The following is a 19720-nucleotide window of genomic DNA, read 5'->3' as shown; positions in this document are numbered from 1 at the left end:
GGTTCTCTGCAGAGCTGCCCTGAGGGTAAATGCCAACCCCACAGGAGCAGGAAATGCTGCTTCCCAGCCAGAACAAGCTGTGGGGGGGGGGGCACCCCCCAGCTGTGGCATTGGTAGAGCAAGGGAGGGAGCCTGTTGGCAGGGAGAGGAGCCTGCTCTCTGGATCTGCCTCCTCGGTCATCCTCCATGAGAAATCAAATAACCACTGAAAATTTCAGCGATTTACTCAACATCCCTCATATAGTACATGTTCACTTGCCCACCTTTTTGCACAAAAGCAGGCCCAGGTTTCCCACTCACCCAGTAAATTGCTATTTACTTTGCATTTTCTTGTGATCTGTTGAATTCCAATTGTTTATCATTTCACTTATTTAATAAAAATACTTCTATAAATATTGTTGCAAATATGAAATTCTGAACGTGAAAATGTGAAATTCAGACACCTGAACTGAATGCTGGAAATGGAACAGATTTAAGGCTATAAATAACTAGAAATAGTTTAGTTGAGCAGATTTTGAAAATGTGTCTATGGTAGCTGTCGACCGTGTATTCTGTGCTAGAGTTGAAACATTAATGCATTTAATCCTTATTTAGCTTGTTGTTCGCACTACTGTGTTGCAAGCCTCTCTAGTAAGACTAACCACAGTAAATGTAAGTAAATGTGGTGTTTGTGAACAATCCATTCAGCTTTTAAAAAGTGGATGTTCCATGGAACTGTTTCTCAGTAAAGTGTCCCGGGTTTCTGAAAAGGTTGGGAACTACTGAACTAGATATGCTTGTTATAATGTCAGCATTACCTGTACGCAGGGCTTTATTCTGCCAGAATGTCACAGAATAGCATTCTGGCACCATTTTCCTGGCGCCACCACTTTTAAAAAGCGGCTGGGCAGCTCCGAGCTTCATGTGGCTCGTTAAGGAGCCATTTGTGCCTCCCGCTGCTGCTGCTCTCTTCCGGCTCCCAGCACCCTGTGTGCTGAAAGAGGACTCAATTTAATTGGTTTAAACCAATTAAATTGAGTCCTATTATTTCAGCATGGCAGGGCCCTGGGAAATTCCCCTGCTGCCCTGTACTGTGGGAGTTGGCGGGCTGGGGGCAGCCACGCAGCCGTGTGGAAGAGCAGACAGCCCGGCGAAAGCACAGCAGCATGTGGAGCTCTGATTCCTGGGTAAAATGAGTGAATCCTGGATTGGGGGAGGGTGGTTGCGGGGGGGGTTTAAGCCACCTGGGGCCGAGAGGGGGGTCAGTTTGGGGGAGGGTGTATTAGGCCGCCTGAGGGTGGGAGAGGGTCGGTTTAGGGCTGGGTGGCAGTTTGGAGCTATGTGGTGGGGGGTTAAGTCTGTGGGTGGTTTGGGACTGTTGGGGGGGTTAAGCAGTTTGAGGGTGTAAGGGGGTGGTTTGGGGCTGTGGGGAGATTTAAGCCTGGGGGCAGTTTGAGTTTGCGGAGGGTGTGTGTTAAGCCGTTGAGGGGGGCAGTTAGGGCCTCTGTGGGGGTGGGGGTGGGGGGTGGTGTTAAGCCACCTGGAGGGCTGGTTTGGGACAGTGGGGCAGTTAAGGCTGGGGGCGAGTGGGTGGCTTGGGACTTGAGTTACGGCACCTTTTTTTCTAGTTAAAAAAAGCACTGCCTGCACCCTATGTTTAGCTGAGGGGTGGATGTAATTTGGCCCACCAAGGCTTTGGCTCCAATCTGCCATGGTCCTCTGGGCCACCAGTGTCCCATGGCCTAGTAGTTACCATTGGGCAGACTCCCTGCCTGCCATACCCCACAACCCACGCTGCTCAAAGCAGCTGGCTGCCGGGGCCAGCCTGTGCAGCTCTGCATGGCATGCACCCTAGGGCTGGGGAGCTGTGTGTGCTGCTCCCACCCTCAGCATAATCCTCACAGCTCCCATTGTCTGGACACTGTCAGGCTTTGAGGCTTGAGCAGCTCACGGAGCTCCCCTTCACCTGCTGTGCAGCAGCCGGGTGCTTTGAGCAGTGTGCAGAGTGAGGTGGGTGGAGAGCCTCCCCCAGGGTCCCGCCTCCCAGCCAGAGCTTGCACCTGGCAACCCGCTCCCTTCTGCACCCCAACTCACTGTCCCAGGTCACAGTCCAAACCCTCCATGCTCCCTTCTGCACCCCTGCTCCTGGTCACGAGTCCCTTCTAAACCCTGCATGCCCCACAACCTTCTCCCACATCAAAATCCTCTCCTGCACCCCAGACCCTGACCCCCCTCCTGCACCTAATCCCCTGCCCTAGGTCATAACTCACCTCTTTCACTCAAACTCCCGTGCCCCCTTCCTGCACTCCACTTCTCTACCCTGAGCTCCGTTTGGTACTCAGCCTGTCCCAGACCCTGCACCCCACCATAGAAAACTGCAGTCCGTGACCACCTGCCATCTTGCAGTGCCCCCCCCCCCCCCCCCCCGGCAACAAACTGTAAACTGGGTGTAGCCTATACGTGACGTATTTAAAGCAAAGCCAGAGGTGAGAGTAACTTGCATTTCTTACAGGTCCTGTTGTAGCGAAGCCCCCAAGGGGAGAGGATGCTAAGGGCAGGGGCTGGGGGTGTGAAGCGACAGTAGTTGTAAGAAGTCTGAAGTGCGGAGTGAAGCGTGGAGGGACGCAGGACAGTGGGTTGTGGCTGGTGTGGAGGGACGCAGGGCAGGATGAGGACGTGGGGATGTGAAGGAGTCAGGGCAGGGGCTTGGGCTGTGTGGGGTGCGGGAGTGAGGGTTGGTGAGTGTGAGGAGAGGCTCAAGGCAGGGTGCCGGGACGTGTGGAGCCAGGACATGAGCTCTGTTGAGGGTGGATAGGAGTGACTGAAGCCTTCCTATTTCAAGATTCATGCCTGGAGGCTGCTTGATGCTCCCCTTAATCCCTGTGAGGGGCAAGGGGAAAACACACAGCATGAGCCGCTCATTGCTCTGCACCGTCCCTCTCCATCCAGGAGGGAGAGGAATAGAGGCACAGTTTGCCCCTGACAGTGATGGGAAGGGGAAGCAGCACCCTGCTACAAATCTTAGGGGATGGGGGTTCAGCCCCCCTTCCTTTTGTAAGGGGTGGGGGGCTTGGGGCTGGGGCTGTGCTGGACTGGTGGGGGAGGATACCTCCAGCCAGCCCCTTTAGCCTGGCTGTGTGCTGCTTAATGCATCAGCCTGCAGGAGCGCCCCAGAGCTAGGCAGGGAGCGCGCCACGCTGCCTCCTGCAGCGCCAGCCAGCCAGCCAGCTACTCCTTGCTGGACGTGTGCACCCAGGCAGGACACCTTACTTTCATCTCTGAGCAATGCCCTGAAGCAGCCATCTCCAGCCTTTCCAAACCCAAGATGATGAGTTTCAGGGCAACCCAGTATCTACCCTTGTCCTGTCCCCAAAGCCCCACCTGACTCCCTCCGTCTCCCCTCTTTCCCTCACTTTACTGGGCTGCAGGCAGGAGTTGTGGGCACAGGCGGGGTATGGGTGCTGACTCTGGGGGTTCAGTGCTGGGGCAGGAAGTTGGGTTATTAGAACTTCTTTATTGCAGTAGCAATATATTTATAATAAATCATGAAAATATCTTATAATGAGCCTTTCGCAGTTACTCTTCTGTATGTAGCTTTTAGGGCTTTTTTTAATAAGATGTCTGGTACGTTCCATCCATCTGAATAACTCAACATAACATAAGGATAGGTGCAGTCAAGAAGATGATAGTGATAAGTATATACATTTAGAGGGATGGTTAACTGGGCCATAGGAGTGAATATGGTCTATTCTCCTTCACTGAAGTTTTAAAATCAAGATTTGGTGTCTTTCTAAGAAAGTATCCTTTAGTTCAGTTGGAAATTATGGTTTTACTTGGTGAAATTCCACAACAAGTGTCTTGCAGAAGATCAGTCTTGAGACCATACAGGTTCTTTTAAGCCTTAAAAATCTGTGACTTTAGAATTTTCTTGGTGCTTTAGTGTCTCATTTGATCAATAGCTTCCCAAGTCCGTTTATCTAAACGATATAATGTACTGTGGCATGTAGATTACATTTCTCAGTTTCATTTTTCTTTTTAGGTTCAAGGGAATTTTGATAAAGTTGAGTTCAATAGGATGTGCTGGACTCTCTGCGTCAAGAAGAACCTCACTAAAAGTCCTCTGTTCATCAGCGAAGATGATGCCTTTAAAGTTTGGGTTATATTCAATTTTTTATCTGAGGACAAATATCCATTGGTCATTGTACCTGAGGAGGTAAGAAACAATGATTTAAGCTACATAATAATAACTGTAGTTCCTTCAGTGTCCAAAATGACTTCTGTTGCTGGCAGTGCCATCCCTGGCAGCCAGGAACTTCCCCCCGCCTCATCCTGACCCTGTGCCCCTTTCATCTGAGCCTTCTCTACCACTGCTAGTGTCCTGTGCAGCCCAGTACTGACACCCTGTTCCCTTGCCCATCCCCACCCGTGAGGGGGAGAGTGAGGGGGGCAAAGGTTTGCCAACTTTCCCATAGTGGATGGAGCAGCCACCATTTGCTGCAATGGCACCTGGAGGAAAGAGCTGCCTCTGTTTGGATGGCAACTCAGCTGCACTCTGCTCTTCTGGCCTGTGCTCGTGCCACCAGGTGAGGTGAGAATTAGGTGCAGAGACCATGGGGTGAGGGCTGGCTAGAAGATGGCACTGGGGGAGCTTTCATAGCCCAGGTGCTGCCCATGGCTGCTTCCATGACATCCTTAGGCATATGCAGCGTAGGGTACCACTAAACTTGGATCATCAGTTTGGTGACTTACGCAACTGTGTATACTACTTATACCTAAACACAGCCCTGTCTCCCTGCCCCCATTCTCCCAAGCACCCTCCCCCGAAGGATGTGGCCTGAGGCAATAGAGGGGGGCTTAGCCCTGAGAGCAGGGGTCAGTGTCATCTTCCCCCCTACCCAACTTTGTTGCTCGGTGTAGTGGAGCAGGCTGGAGCCAGGTCATGCTGATAGAGAGGAGGGTGACCCCTGGCGCTGGTGCCAGGCCCCTGCTAGTCCCCCAGGCTGCTTGGAGGTTGTTTATAACTGTGAAATGTTCATAACTGTAGAAAACGTTGTTTGTTTTTTCAGAAGTTTACATCTGAACAGTGGCTTAATGCAGCTTTGAAATGGTGCAGATGAAAAATGCTGCTTCTCCCTTTTTTAGTAGTTTAACACAGGACTATTCTATGGGCTTTGTGTGTCTGCTGCTAGCAGCCTGATGGCATATGGCCTGTTCCAAAGGCAGCCATGTAGTTGACTGTAACTTTGTGGTTGGCAACTCTGAGTTTCTGCTGGTTTGATGGTCTTTAGAAATGGTTAAATAAAAGTCTCTAGACTGTGTGTTCCCAAACTTGGGGATATGCTCCTTGGTGTGTGTGAAGAAATTCCAGGGGGGTGTGAGGTGAGCCATCCCCCCATCAATCCCCCCCACCCCAAGAAAAAGCCCATGCTGGCATTACCTCCTGCAAAAATGGAGGTAGCACTGGCTTCCTGCAGCTGGTGGGGGGGTCCTGTAGCTGCATGGCAGAGCCGACGCCTCAGGAGGCACATGCGCAGCTTCCCCTCCCCAAACAGCCAGTGCATTTCCTCAAAAGTCAGGTCTGTTGCCAGCTGGTGACTGACTTCTGCTTGCTGCCTTCCTGCCTGGGGGGCGATGGGGGACTAAGAGCCCCTGGTCTGTGCAGCTCCAGCTGCTCAGGCAGTGTGCACCTGCTGCCTGAGCAGTTGGAGCTGGTGTGGACCTGGGACTCACTCCTTCCCTGCCCCATATGCAGGAAGGCAGCAGGTGGAAGGAAGTCACCAGCAGGCAACAGATCCAGCTTTTCAGCTCATCTGTTGCTCATACTTCCCAGTAAGAGTGAGGAATGCACAAACTGTGCACTTTTTCCTCATTCCCTGACAGGAAGCAAGGAAACAAGTCACCCCTGCCTCCTCCCAGGCACAACCAAACTCTTGCCTTGCTTTAAGCTACGATGAGAAGAAGCTGTATACTGGGGTGCCCAGTCTTTTTTCATCAGGGGCCACGCGGCAATTTTTTACATGTTCTGGGGGCCCCATTGTTCCTGAAGTTCACTGGGGTTCATAAAATCATCTTCCACCCCCGCCTCAAAAAAAAAAAAAAAATTTTACCACTGCGGCAGCCTGGAGGAGGTGCAACCTGCTCCACTGAAGCTGGCAGGAGGAGTGTGTAGCAGCGGTGGGGGCGCATGCATAGGCAGACTGGCACTTGCTTACGCACCACGCCCCTGATGGGAGTTGCATGTGGTGGTTCCGTCGGCAGCTCCTCCATGCCATGCAGTCACCCCTCCAGCCACGTGCAGCAGGGTCCAGTGGTGGGGGTGAGTGGCAGGCTTTTGTTTGTTTATTTGGGGTGGGGGGAGATTGGGGCTGGGAGCACCGGGCAGCAAATTCTTGCATTAAACAGACTTTTAGGAATAGCGGAACCTCTCCCCCCAGTAGTCCGTTTAAATCAGGAGTTTACTGTATAGATATACCCTTAGCCACAGGATGCTTTTGCCCTGTGGCAACTTTTTAACTATGTTGGGGCTTGCTGGTTCAAGGCAAGAACTTATAGGGCTCTTACTATTTTCTCTCAGACTTTGAAGTATGTGTCAATTGTCTTGTAATCCAAGGAGGAAGTCAGCATTGGCTGGGATAACCTCAGGGCAATGTATAATTCTCTCTCTGCAGCCCTAGACAGTGCTTTGAGCCCCAAATCATGTAGACCTTGGGACACAGATTCAGATTCCTTATCTAGGGCTTGATTGTGCTGACTGCTGGACAGCCTGGCTGGACATAGAGCAAATGTGTGTCATCTTGCTATCTGATGCTGTTACTAGAAAAGAGGCCCAGTACTAAGTTCATAGATTTTTCTTCCTTGTGAGATCTCATGCTGTTCTGAACATCTGTTGCTGGGTGTATAACCACATTTATTTTGAGGGTGCCAGACAGGCTGTATCATCAGCTCTAAAGAGCAAAATACTCCAGATTTTTGATCTTTGTTAATTTCCTTCCCACAGTTGTGCATTTCATTTGGGAAAAAATGTGGCATGTGAGTATCTCTCACTTTCACCAATTTGAGCAGACACCTGTCTGTACCTTTGTTATTGCAAAGTTTTTAACTTTTATACAGTGTAAAGAAAGTTTTTGTAAAGTTACTTGTAGAGATGTTGCAGTTGTATTTATCCCAGGATATGAAAGAGACAAGGTGTGGGTTAGGTTATTGCTCCATACAAGCTCAGAAGCTTCTTCCTTTCACCGGCAGAAGTCAATCCAGTTAAAGACAAGTAGGGTAAGATACTATCTTTAAGTCATTTGCATTGCTGTGTTCTTATGCACAGTACACATTTTTGTTTCTTCACTTTGACATAATGTGAAGGTTTAATGTAATTTATCATAATTCTCCTGAGTTCTCCTAAGCATTCTTTAATAGAAACTTTCTCTATTTAGGAAGGGGGCTTTGAGTTGGAAACCTTTAGCTGTTATAAAGCTTTTTACTTTTGTTGTAATATTTAATCAAACTATTTGTTTCTGAAACAAGGAACACCTCACTTTGATTTAAGATGGAGGAGAAAGATTAATCCATTACAGTAGAGTCTTCCTCTCAAAACTAATTTCTGCAGTTGAGTATAAGTTTTCATGTGTAGTGTGATTCATAAAGAGCTTGTTTGTAAGATATAGTGATGTTTTGCTATGAAATCTATAGAATATTGTGAACCTGGATAGCATTTCACTACAGCTTGCCAGTGATTTATTTGTAGGAAAGGTGATTTATCAACCTGGGATCATTCACTATAACTTCCCAGCCAAGGAAAGTGGTTTTCCTCCCCCTCTCTTACATGGCTTGCATTAACATTTAACTATAGTGCAGCATGCTATGTTCTCCAGCTCTGAGTCCTTTGCGTGAAATGTGGCTCTCTCTCTACACTTCAGTTCCCACAGGAATTCCATAAATTGGTGGGGAGACTTGGCCCAATGCCCACAGATCTGTACTGATTAATTTTGGACCTATGTAATTGCAGTGATCTTAAATGGAGTCCCATCTTAGTTGCACCAGTCTGAATGAAGAATCTGGACCACTTGTTTCCTGTCTTGTTAATGTTTTGTACATTTGTACTTCTGCTGCTGTGTACATCTAATGATACCAGATAGCTAATATGGCTTTAGTGGGCTTCTGTTGTCGGAAAGGTGAAAGGAACCACTTCCTTCTTGTATTCTGGTGCCTGGGGAGATTGGAGGGAGATACTAATTCTGTGCAAGTAAGCATGCTCTCACTTGGAAGTAAGAAACTTTGTGGTTCACAAAACAAAATGACCCTGTCGCTGACATACAGGCTTTTCCTGGATGGGAAGTGATAAATCTGAGAAGAATGATTGTGCCAAATGCTGCCTTACAATTGTTGGGCTTTCCTGTTTTTAAAGAGAGCTAAACTGGAAGGAACATCTCTTTGGATCAATGAAATACATGAGTCAGAAATAGCCTGGACTTGTGTTATGTCAGGAAAGCTTTGATAGATATGTAGGTATTGAGGAGGGGTGCTTTGAAAAGAACTAGCCATGGCATATTATCACCTCCACTACTTCATTCCAGTCAGGCAGTCCACAGCACTTTCTCATCCAGCTCATCAGAGAGGCCTTTCTAGTTTTTATTGAGTGCCTAGCTGGGTACTTTAAATGCAAAGAAGGGCAGTGGAGAGAATTGTAATCATAAGCAAAAAAAAAAAAAAAAACCAGCTGCATTTCTGATTTGAATATTGCCTTTACTGCCCTTCTTATCTGTTACAGACTTGGTGGTATATCTCGCTGATCTTTTAACTGAAATATGCCATATCTTTTTAAAAAAAAAAAAAAAAAAACGGTTTCCCAACATTTCCCCCTTTTTCTGTTTCAGTACATGTGGGCTATAACCTTGAAAATGCTTTGTCATCTAAATCTTGATGTGGTTAGTAAACAGCCATATTCATGGGCAGTCCTTAATAGTGAAATGGGCATATCTGTGTAATACAAATGAGTATACAGTATAAGGGTACATTGTGTTATGTTCAACTAACACTTGAAACATTTAAAAATAAGAGTAAATAGGCATTGCCCTTTTATTTATTTAAATGTTCCCATGCCCTGTGTAGAGCCAATTCTGTAAGTAATTACACTGTGTTAAGCTAATTTTTTCTAAAATCTGCTTTGCTTCTTACCAAAAGTGTGGTGGCGTGGTATGCAGTATGGTGAAGTGTACAGTGAGACGCTGTGCTATCCTCTGTCTGGTATCAATACCGGTTGCAAGGAAAAAGCATTTTGAGGGTTTACTGTTCTTTGTTCTCAGAAGTATGAAAAGTTCCCCATTTGAGCATGTAAATGAATAGCATGTTTGGGGTTTTCATCCATATTTGACCAGGTGGAATTACTGTGTTACATTGATCACTCCTTGTTTTAGGCTGATAATTCTCCCCATGTGCCCTACACCCCAATTCCACAGATCTAATGCAGCTACTGCAGAAAATATTTGCATACACATGCCAGATCAGGAAGAGGAAATCCTGCAGAATGCCACTGTTTAAAAATTAAACTAATACATTGTTTTTCTTGTAAGTACAAGTTAATATTGTTCTGTATACACTTGAATAGAGAGTGAGCGATGAGAGTATCTCATGGAGATTAACAACATTAATGGAGAGTAGTGGATTTGCGGGCTTGTCTCCTTGAGATTAAATATTTATGTATTTTAATCTCACATACAGTAATACTTTGGTTTATATAGAGCTAACAAAAGTAAATCTTTTTCTTTTGTATGTATTTTAATAAATTACCCTGAACAGTTTTCACACATTTCTTCCTCAGGCCATAAATTGGACGTAAATTCATGAATGCATGCTGTGGGCAACAGTGGCAATCTGGTTAAATATGATTTCTACTTCTTCCATGAGCCCAATCTCGTGAGATGATTAGCAAAAGGGATTTGAGGATGTTTTTACAATTCTCCTTTAAATAAAAAGCCCAAAGTTAAACACCAGTAGTAAAATTAGAAGGAATTCTTACCTTATATTTTAGTAGGCTGACGTAAAACATTGCAAACAAAATGAAGTGGATGCTATGATTTACATTAAGTGGAGAATATTGTCAGTGGATAACATTCTGCTCTGCTTATTTTAATTTCCATCCTCCTCAGAGAAGTACTGTGAGCTCCATGGGCGGCAGGTGAAGGTGCAGCTAGGAAGGCGAGTCCCAGCCCCACCCCTTTCACAATTTTCCCTCCCTCCAGCCTGCCCTCGCTGTGGCCTCAGCCTTCCCTGGCAGCTGGGAAGTGTAGACAATTTTGGGAAGGCAATGTCTTTTCTTGCCTTGGTCACCCACCAGCCATGGTGAGCTCTCTTCAGAGGAATTGAACTGATGGGCATAAAATTTTAAACGTGAAACGAGAGGATGATTATTATATTTTATTAAGAAGGGATAGCCTGTTTAATAGCCAATGTTTATTTTTGTTCATTAGGGCAAGGCCTTCAGTAAATCTGTGTCTATACTGGACACACTGGACACTGCAGTTCACATACGCTGAAGTAGCATTCTTTATTTTTGGTCAAACTTACCTGTAGGTGGGAAGTAAGCTGCTTCCTGAATCTTACTGAATGTGGAGGGTGTACAGTATCTGACACGTATCAGAGGGGTAGCTGAGTTAGTTTGTGTCTTCAAAAACAACAAGAAGTCCTGTGGCACCTTATAGACTATCAAAACAAAAAAGCAGTCCAGTAGCACTTTAAGGACTAACAAAATAATTTAAGTGCTACTGGACTGCTTTTTTGTTTTGATAGTATATAGACTAGCACGGCTTTCTCTCTGTTACTTATAGACTTTGTTAGACTGTAGAACATAGTCTATGAGGTGCCACAGGACTTCTTGTTGCTTTTGAAGACAAAGTCTAACTCGGCTACCTCTCTGATATTTGTCACTATGCAAGGCACTGCATTTAGCCATATTGAGTGGAAATCTATCAACCTCATGAAAAGAACTCTGTTGTCTTTGCCCCAGTCAACTAGGGCACATACTAGCCTTGCACAGATAGACATCATCTTCCTCTCCAAATGCAAGGACTGACGAAAGTGTCTATTAGTCTATAAGGTGCTGCAGGACTCCTTGTAGATTTGTTGGAAAGCCCTGGTTGCACATAAGTAATTCTTAATGTAATAAGAGTTTTAGAAGTAGAAATAAAAACTTTATTTTTGTGAATTATTTATATAAATAAAATGTTTTAATGATTGAATGTGAATGTTAAATGATTACAAATTACAGCTTTATGAAGTGCTAAAAATTGACATGCTTATCGCCAGATTTTTCTTTTACCCAAATGGCCTTACAGTGAGTAATTCAGAGCCATGTTCTGAAATTCTAAAATGCCAAGTATAAAGGTCCATTACCACTGTTGGCTGTACCTCTTGCTACGGTGAGCAACTGTACTGAAATCACTGCACTGAAATAGCAGGACTACTCACAGTAGTAAGCACAATGGCTGGTAGTAAATGTTAAACTTAGCATTTCAGAAATAGCCAGTGTTCAGAGGTCAATAGGAGTACTCTCAGTAATAAGCACACCACCCAGTGCTGATAAAATTGGAATGAGCCTCCTTGAAACAGTCTATTTAAACATTTTCTTTCCTAAAGTTGGTTGGCTGTTAGTGCATTTGTGTATGAGTACATCCCAACTAAATTCATGCCCAGTTATGTGTAAGGAAACAGAGATAAAAAAGCACTTTACTTTTTTCTCCTCTAAAGACCTGTCCCCTGCCAAGCTAAATCAATTTTTGCTTACACAGTCTGAGAGCAAACATCACAGCAACGTAACATGAAGAAGTATAGGAATGGGTACTTTTTTCTTATGTGTTCATTTGCTTTTTGAGTCTGTGAAGTGATTATAATTTACTTCATTTTTCCTGTAGTATTAACTCCCACACAGTATCACTGAAATGGAGACTGTTTAATAACTAATCTCAATCTTCCAGAAATAGCTTAAAAATTCCCCATTTCTAAGGGTGAACACATGGTCAGTAATTCACTGCTTTGTCAGACTTGTTATATTCTGTCACAGATTTGCATGTGTTTCATGTTTCTTTGCCATATAATTTTATATATAAAATATAGCAAAAGGAGGGTGCTTGCCTACGTCAAGTAGAAGCTATATTGGTGAGAGCGTTAATATACACACTGTGGCTAACATAAGATGCTTGAGGCCTGATAGTCCTTGTAGGATGAGTGTATGGGAGAGTACTCCCTCATCCCCCTTCTCCCAAACCTTTCAGGAGAGACTATGCAGGTCGCTTTAGCCTTCCAATTCCCTCTTAAATAGGCTAATCAAAAAGTGACCTAGTGTTCATGCTGAAAGGTTAGGCAGGTTTGGGGTGAAGCTTCATTTGGTCCTCACTGATGTTTCTGTCAGCCATGCAAGTAGCGGCCTACTTCTTGGTTTCTCAGAAGCACTAGAGTAAGGGAAGTTGCACAGCATCAATAACATGGAGGGGGAGAATTTCCAGGTGACCAAATGTCTTACAAACTGATGTCCCATTGACTTTCCTTGAGACATTTAAGATGCTGAAGACCCTGTCTCTAACTGTGGGATACAGCAACTCCTATAGGTACAATTTTCAAAAAGCACCTACAGTTGGTTGCTTTCCAAGATTGTTCCAGCCCTCCAGCAGAACAGTCTACCAGGCAGAAGAGGCCTAAAATATTGCTAAATATGTATGTGTTGAAAGGGGAATCTGAAAGGTACCTTGTAACACTTTGACTTGGGGTGGATAGCATCAAGCTTTATCATTGTTTGTGACCATCATGTGCCATTTCAAGAACATCAGCTCTGCACAGAAAGAAATTAAGTGATTAGGAGGAAATACTTCTAAGAGCCCTTGTGTGACACAACATTTGTCATAGGATAGAGGCAAGAGGCAGGATCCATGTGCTTGCTTTAAAAGTCACTGGAAGGATGGGCCAGCTTTAGAGGCTGATTTGTCTCCATATGAACTTTTTAAAGGGATGACAGGCCATGGTGTACCGCTGTCATCGTGCTCCCTTTAGGCAGGTTTATTTTTGGCCATCAGGGAAATAATTTGCTTTATTTCTGTTGTCTTTGCCCCAGTCAACTAGGGCACATACTAGCCCCGCTATGAAACTGGTGGAAAAATATAGCAAATTTCTATGCTTTCTGTGGCTTTCTCTGGTATCTTTTGGCAAACCTGGCCTGCCTTCATGACTAGACCAAACCATCCTTAAAGTCTTGATTATAGTACCTGAGTGTTTTGTATTTTCAGATTTAGGAAACAAAAAATGGTAATTTTAATTGAACAGATGTGGTTGTGGAAGTAGGAACTCACAAACTGGCATTGGTTAAAGATTTGTAGGGCTTTTTTGTTGTACTTGCGCTCAAAACACTGGATGGATTCATTTTTCAATATTAGTATGAGATTCAGTTAGTGGTGTAAGAGAGAGGTAAATCTCAATCTTAGTATAGAAGCATTATTACTCTTGTTGACACATGATATGGCAAGTATTAGGAAAAGGAGAGTTTGTTTTGGGATTGCCTACATTTTCATCCTCGCTTTCATTTCTTTTGTGCCCTTTCTGGTATCATCATAACAGATTTGGGGAGGTGGCGTCAAGGCAGAGACATGTGACCATTGCTAATGTCTTTCTTTATCAAAGCTATTTTCTTTACTCATCCTGGTATGTTTTATTGGTTTACTTTTTATACAGTTGTACAGGCTGAACCTCTTTAGTCTGGCTGAATGAGAGAACTTGCCAGACCACAAAAGGATAATATCTAGCAGCATTACTAATACTGTCACCACTTACTGGGGTCTTTGAAGACATTTGGGGTAAAATACCACTGAATAATCACAGGACACCTGAGAGCCAGGACTGGTGACTGTAAACAACTTTACAGGATCATAGGAAACTTGGTATCACCCATGAAAAGTGGTCATTTGGCTAACTAAAAATCATGCCATATTATGGATGTTGCTGGACGAGAGTGTGCCCAATCAGAGAGGTTCAGCCTGTAATGCTTTCTCCTTTTGCATATTTAATTCTGCGTAATCTTGATGCTATTATATTGTAACTTCCATGTGTATAGCTCATAGGCAGAAATGCCAAAACTTGAGTGTCCCGAGTAAGAAGTCTTCTAAAGATGTTATCAGATTTTCTGGGGTGACAAGCGCGCACACATCCCAGCAAAGCAAATGAAAACTATGGGCATTTGGAATCTTTGAAAATGGAGTTATTTATCTTTAGGTGCCTAAATGTGTATTTAAGAGCCTACCTTTAGGCACTCATATTTGAAAATGTTGACACAGAGCTTTTTAAGGATATGAGTAAATTCTTAAAAATGATGCCATTTTTGCTTCTGTTTCTGTACAGATTGAATACTTGCTTAAAAAACTAACTGAAGCAATGGGGGCAGGCTCGCATCAAGAACAGTTTGAACATTACAACATCAACCTGGGTGCCAGTCGAGAAGGTCTTTCTGCATGGGAACTGATTGAGTTTATTGGAAGTGGACAGTTTAGCAAAGGGATGGACCGACAGACAGTGTCAATGGCAATTAATGAAGTCTTTAGTGAGCTCATATTAGATGTACTGAAACAGGTAAGAATTACATGGAATGAATGTTTGAGTTACTGGATAAGGAGATCGTTTGCCCATGAATTCTGCTGGCATGAACAGCAGTCTTTGGCTGATGGCAGCGAACAAGCTTGAGGGATCTCTCCAGCATTCTGAGAGGTGGCTTCTGTTAAGAGTTTGTCAATGTGGTTTATTTTTAAAAAATATATATTTTATAAAAAGGAAGCTGTGCTATGTAAAAAGATCTCTTTAGCCCTTTTAGTACTGTATAGGAGATGCTGCTGCTTGGTGAGTTGTAGTTTGGAACAGAAGGAAAAGTGTCCCTTGTGTTTCAGACTTAAAATATGACCTTTCTTTATACCAATAATTCATTAGTTAATAGAGTAGCTGCAAAATGTTATTAATTAATTCCTAAATTTGTGATCAGTCTTTAATATGTTAAATTTATATATAGCATGTCCAGTATTCAATATATTGTGTAGTTAATGAATAGACGTAAGCTCTGATAGATATAGGTATATATTAGTGTAACTGGGCCCACACAAGGGTGTCACGCCCATATAACTGTAGGTAAAACAGCACAAGGACTGTATGAAAAAGGCTGGTTCTGCAACATCCAGGACGTTTGCCACTGACCATAAGTGGTAAACAAGACTCCGCGGTGTGGCGATTCTGGCTCTGAAGTCACATGCAGCTCTTGGACCCTTTAAATGCAGTTCCTCCTAGAGCTGCATGCAGGGAGTGCTGTCCGCCTGCTCTGTGCATGTGCCCCACTGCATGGTGGGAGAAGTGTGTGGTGGCCCCGGCCCTGGTGGCTCCAGTGCTGGCAGCTCTAACTGCTCCAGCAGTGGTGGCTCTGGTTGGTCGCTGACGTTGATTTAGAATAGGAGGGGCTTGGGGGTGCGTGGCTCTGGGGAACGGCATTTATTTAGAGCTGGGGGAGCCTGGCTCTGTGTGAGGCCATTTATTTGGGGGTGGGGAAGGGGAAGCTGTGGAGAATATGGAAGGATGACATCCACAAATGTGGTGATCTAGCTAGCTCCTCACTAGTGATTTACTAAGCTGATGTCAAAGCCAAAAAGTAATGGCTCTATCTTAAAATTAATAGAATTCTTATTTCTGTCAACCTTCTACTTGTTTGGAGTTCCCGTAGAGGGATTACCATTTGGCCAGGGGACTCATCAGTTGATGTTTCAGAAAGGCTTTAAAGGACTGTATGTTTTTAATAGGAAAAATAATTCTTTAACATCCCAGAGCAGCATTTTTATTCCGGCATACTGAATTTACCTAGGGTTCTAATCCATGTTCATATGTGCTTTATGGAGAACTGATTGGTCTTTGATTTGTTTCTCCTTATTAAAAAAAAAAAAAAAATTAAGTAAAGAATTTTTTGGCAGTCCTTCCAAATCCATTCAAAAGAAGTCAGAAAATCTTGGCACAGGAAGTTCTTTCAGAATAGCCAAAGAACAATGCAAAGCATCTTTTTTTTTTTTTTTTTTTTCTTTTTAAACCCCTTATTTTTCATTGGCAGGATGACCAGTTGACAGAATTTAAGCCATTCTGCTAATACCATTGAATATAATAATTGGGGCATCAGTCCACTTAAGATTTGAAAGAAGGTCTTTGATTTCAAATGCTTTCAGCTCGACTTTGTTGTGTCTCATAAAAGAATTGCTATAGTCTTGACTGTCTCATCTTTTGGTGACTGTGACTTTGCTTGGGGGTGTCCCCTGGCTTCCAAAAAGACTTTTTGAGAAATAGTTCAGTTACAACCTAGCCCATTCGTCGTCCTGGACATTCACCAGGCTATTGGGAAATGGTGTTTGCACTGTAATTCAGACCAAACTAAGATTGATGGACTTCACTTGTTACTTTTCGTGCAAATCTGACTCCCTCCTGGCACAAGGTGCAGGGGAGGCTGCAGTCTACAGGTTCTCAGCCAGGACTGTGGAGGATAGGGAGAAGAGCCCTTGGCCATGGGGAAGCTGCTCCATTGCTGAATGCCTCCTTCTTGGCAAGATGGCAACAGGATGAAAATAGCAAACATGTAAGAACTAATAAAATGTGATTGTGGAAATTAGCAGGGGAAATGGGGTAAGGTGTAACACCCAAAATAACTTTTTAAATTAGTGTTTTTTTAATTGACTAGCCAATAAATTCAAATCTCTGATCGAACAATCATTTCCATCTTTCAGCATGCATTTTTCCCCCCTGAGGCTCAGCCCTTTGTCTTGCTCTATCCACACTAGATAAAGCCACAGTAGGTACTTCTGTTAAAATTGTTAATGCAGTGGTTACACTTTCATCAATAGATTTCGGCAGTAACAGCTAATTGAGATGGATGGGGCACATCATTTTGCTTGGAGCCAAATTCTTGTCCCTGGTGCAGCATAAAATAGGGTTTGTATGGAGAACTATAGAACATTGAGAGAGATGGAATTCTCCCCATAACCTGGGAAGAATGCACCAGGCAGTTATGTAACTACAGTATCTCATATTCATGGTGTTCTTGGTAATAGGGGAATTGGTCTTTCTTGTTTGGTAATGGCAGTATATTTGTTACAATTTTTGGTAGCGTAAGTGTACTTGGTGTGTTAATTATGCATTATTGAAACTTAGATGGCTACTAACTTCACTCATGCTCCACTTGGGTACATTTGGGACCCTGTAAGAGGAGGGAAATGATGTCTCCTAATAATGGTTTGTCGAAAGCCATCCGTGTGGAGGTGAAATGTAGGTGCTTAGGTCCTGAGTCCAGTCTACTGAAGTCCAGCACCACAGATATGGAGCTAGAGTAATTGTATTTTATATCTTTTTGTGACATTTTAATATTTCCTCTGTGTAAAATACAAGTTCTGTTTTAGATCGAGTACTTTTAAACGACCTTCCCCCCACAGAAAAGTGATTGTGACCTCATTCTGCTTCAGAGCAAAGAGAAATGTAATACTCTCTATTCTCTCAATTTTATTTGTTTTTCACTTATACTGAACTCAGTGAAAACAAAGAGCGACGGCCACATCATTGGCTCCTTCTCTCTCTCACCAAGAGACAAAGGGAGTAAATAACTTTCTTTAGAAATGTATCTGAGAGGGGAAAATAATATGTAAGAAATTCCAAGATAGTAGGCGTGCAGTAAATATAAATCGTTAGGTCAGTGATTCCGCTAATACTTCCACCTCCAGCTCAGATGAGGACAAATCACTCAGATTTTTATCAGGCAAGTTATTTTTGTTCTTTATGACTTCCACTGGCTGTGTGTGGATTGTAAAAGGAAGGCGAGAGGAGTTTTAAAATCTTCACAAAGGTAATGCATGTTGAGTATCAGAGCATGTCTATATGGATATTTAGGGCAAATCTAGCCTGCCCCACTAACTGGCTATGCAGAACTTCTACTACGTGCTAAAGATGTCACAATGTGCTTTGATCTACTTGGTTACAAACTACAGTAGATCACAACACATTACACCATTGGTGTGTGTGATAGCTGTGTCCACCAAGCCAGTGAGTGCATGGTAGATTAGAGGTGGAATAGATTTACACCCAGCTTGTTGAGAGAGAACTGGAGAAACAAGACCTTGGAAACAATTTTTTTGAATGTAAAGGAGATTGATCAAATTTAAGGGAAGTGAAATCCTGGCCCCACTGAAATCAATAGGGAAATGGCTATTGACTTCAAAGGGGACAGGATTTTACCCTCTGTTCCCCAAATACAGTATATTAGCCAGAAGTATTATTTTAATTTTCCCTTTCTAATTAAAAGTTTCCCACTAACTAAAGTTCTTCTTCGAGTGGTCCCCATGGGTGCTCCACAGTAGGTGTCGGGCTCGCCCTGGTGCCGCAGCTCGGAAATTCTTCAGCAGTCTCCGTCGGGTCGCGCATACGCCGATGCGTGTTGGCTCTTCGCGCGCTTATGGTCATGTGTGCGATCCAGTCTCCGCCAGTTCCTTTTCAACTGCCAATGGCTGCAGATGGAATCCTCTCCGGCTCCAACGCCCGAGACAGATAAATCCTATTTTACTTGTGTTAATAGTTATAATATTAATAGTTAGCAGTTATATAGTTATTATAGTTTTAGTTTGCCCTGTTATAGTTCGTTTTAGAAGTAAAGACTGTTTTAAGGATTGCAGCGGCCGCCTCTGGGCGGGCCCACTAGTTTTGTCAAGCCTCCAAAGGCCAACGGTTGCTATTGTTTAGCAAACAGACTGTTAAGTGTGCTGTTAGCACCTAAGGACTCAGAGTTAAAATTTAACAATGTCGTCCCCCGGCTTTAAGAAGTGTGAATCTTGCCGGGAGGCCATGCCTGCTTCGGATGGCCACAGCAGATGCATCCGGTGCCTAGGGGGGAGACACGTTCCCCAGAAGTGCTCCCATTGTTCCAAATTGACGAATAGGGCTCGAAAAGATAGAGATGAGGTTGAAAATGCTGCTCTTTGACAAAGCACTTCAACCTGCCTCATCAGAGAAGCCCCGTAAGGAGGGCTCTTCAGGATTGCACAAGAGGAAGGCTGCCTCTTTGACCTCCTCTGTGCAGAAGAAGAGAAGCGCTTCTCCTGCTCGATCCCTGCCCGTTACCTCTGGGAGCGGGACGAGTGAAACAAAGGGTCCGGGCACGCTGGCTTCTTCTGCTGGGAAAGCCGCGGCACGTGTACCTGCCCAGGGGCCTACAGTTCCTAAGGAGATGGCACCGAGAGCCGTGCAGGCACTGGACAGACCGGCACCGGCTACTGCGGCACCGAGTGAAGCACTCCCAGTGGCACCAAGAACGATGGCACCGGGAGCAGCGGAACTAGCACGGCACCTGCTACGGTGCCGAGCCCGCCGGCACCGATAAGACCACCAGTGATGCCTGAAAGAGCAAAAGCTAAAGCAAAGACCAGGCACCGCAGTTCCTCCCCTGAGGTAATTGCGCTGCCATTATCGCCGCGATCACCACCGGAGATTCGACGAGCAGCAACACCTTCAGCCTGCCACAGACGTCCATCTCCCTTTCTTCACTCTCCATCATCTAGCAGAGACCCCTATGAGTATTCTCACAGAGGCTCTCCCCATACGTCGGTGTCATCTCGATGGTCACGGCATTCTCTGCATCACCCTTACATCTTTGGGTCATGGTCCAGGTCCCCATCACTGGGCTCTTGTCCCTGTTGCTATGACCGCCACCATTATA

At 44.5% G+C, this 19720-nt stretch overlaps 1 protein-coding gene across 1 annotated transcript in view; it reads left to right on the top strand.

Moving 5' to 3' along the window:
• Positions 1-19720, top strand: part of SWAP70 (switching B cell complex subunit SWAP70) — a 76547-nt gene that overhangs the window by 19030 nt on the left and 37797 nt on the right. The window contains exons 3-4 of the mRNA XM_074997419.1: positions 4019-4192; positions 14350-14577. Coding sequence (XP_074853520.1) covers positions 4019-4192; positions 14350-14577 — 402 coding nt within the window. The remainder of the gene's footprint in view (positions 1-4018; positions 4193-14349; positions 14578-19720) is intronic.

Source organism: Carettochelys insculpta, chromosome 6 (genome assembly GCF_033958435.1).
Source record: "Carettochelys insculpta isolate YL-2023 chromosome 6, ASM3395843v1, whole genome shotgun sequence".
Classification (NCBI taxonomy): Eukaryota; Metazoa; Chordata; order Testudines; family Carettochelyidae; genus Carettochelys; species Carettochelys insculpta.
Note: the sequence above shows the minus strand (reverse complement) of the source record. Positions and strands in the feature narration are given on the sequence as shown.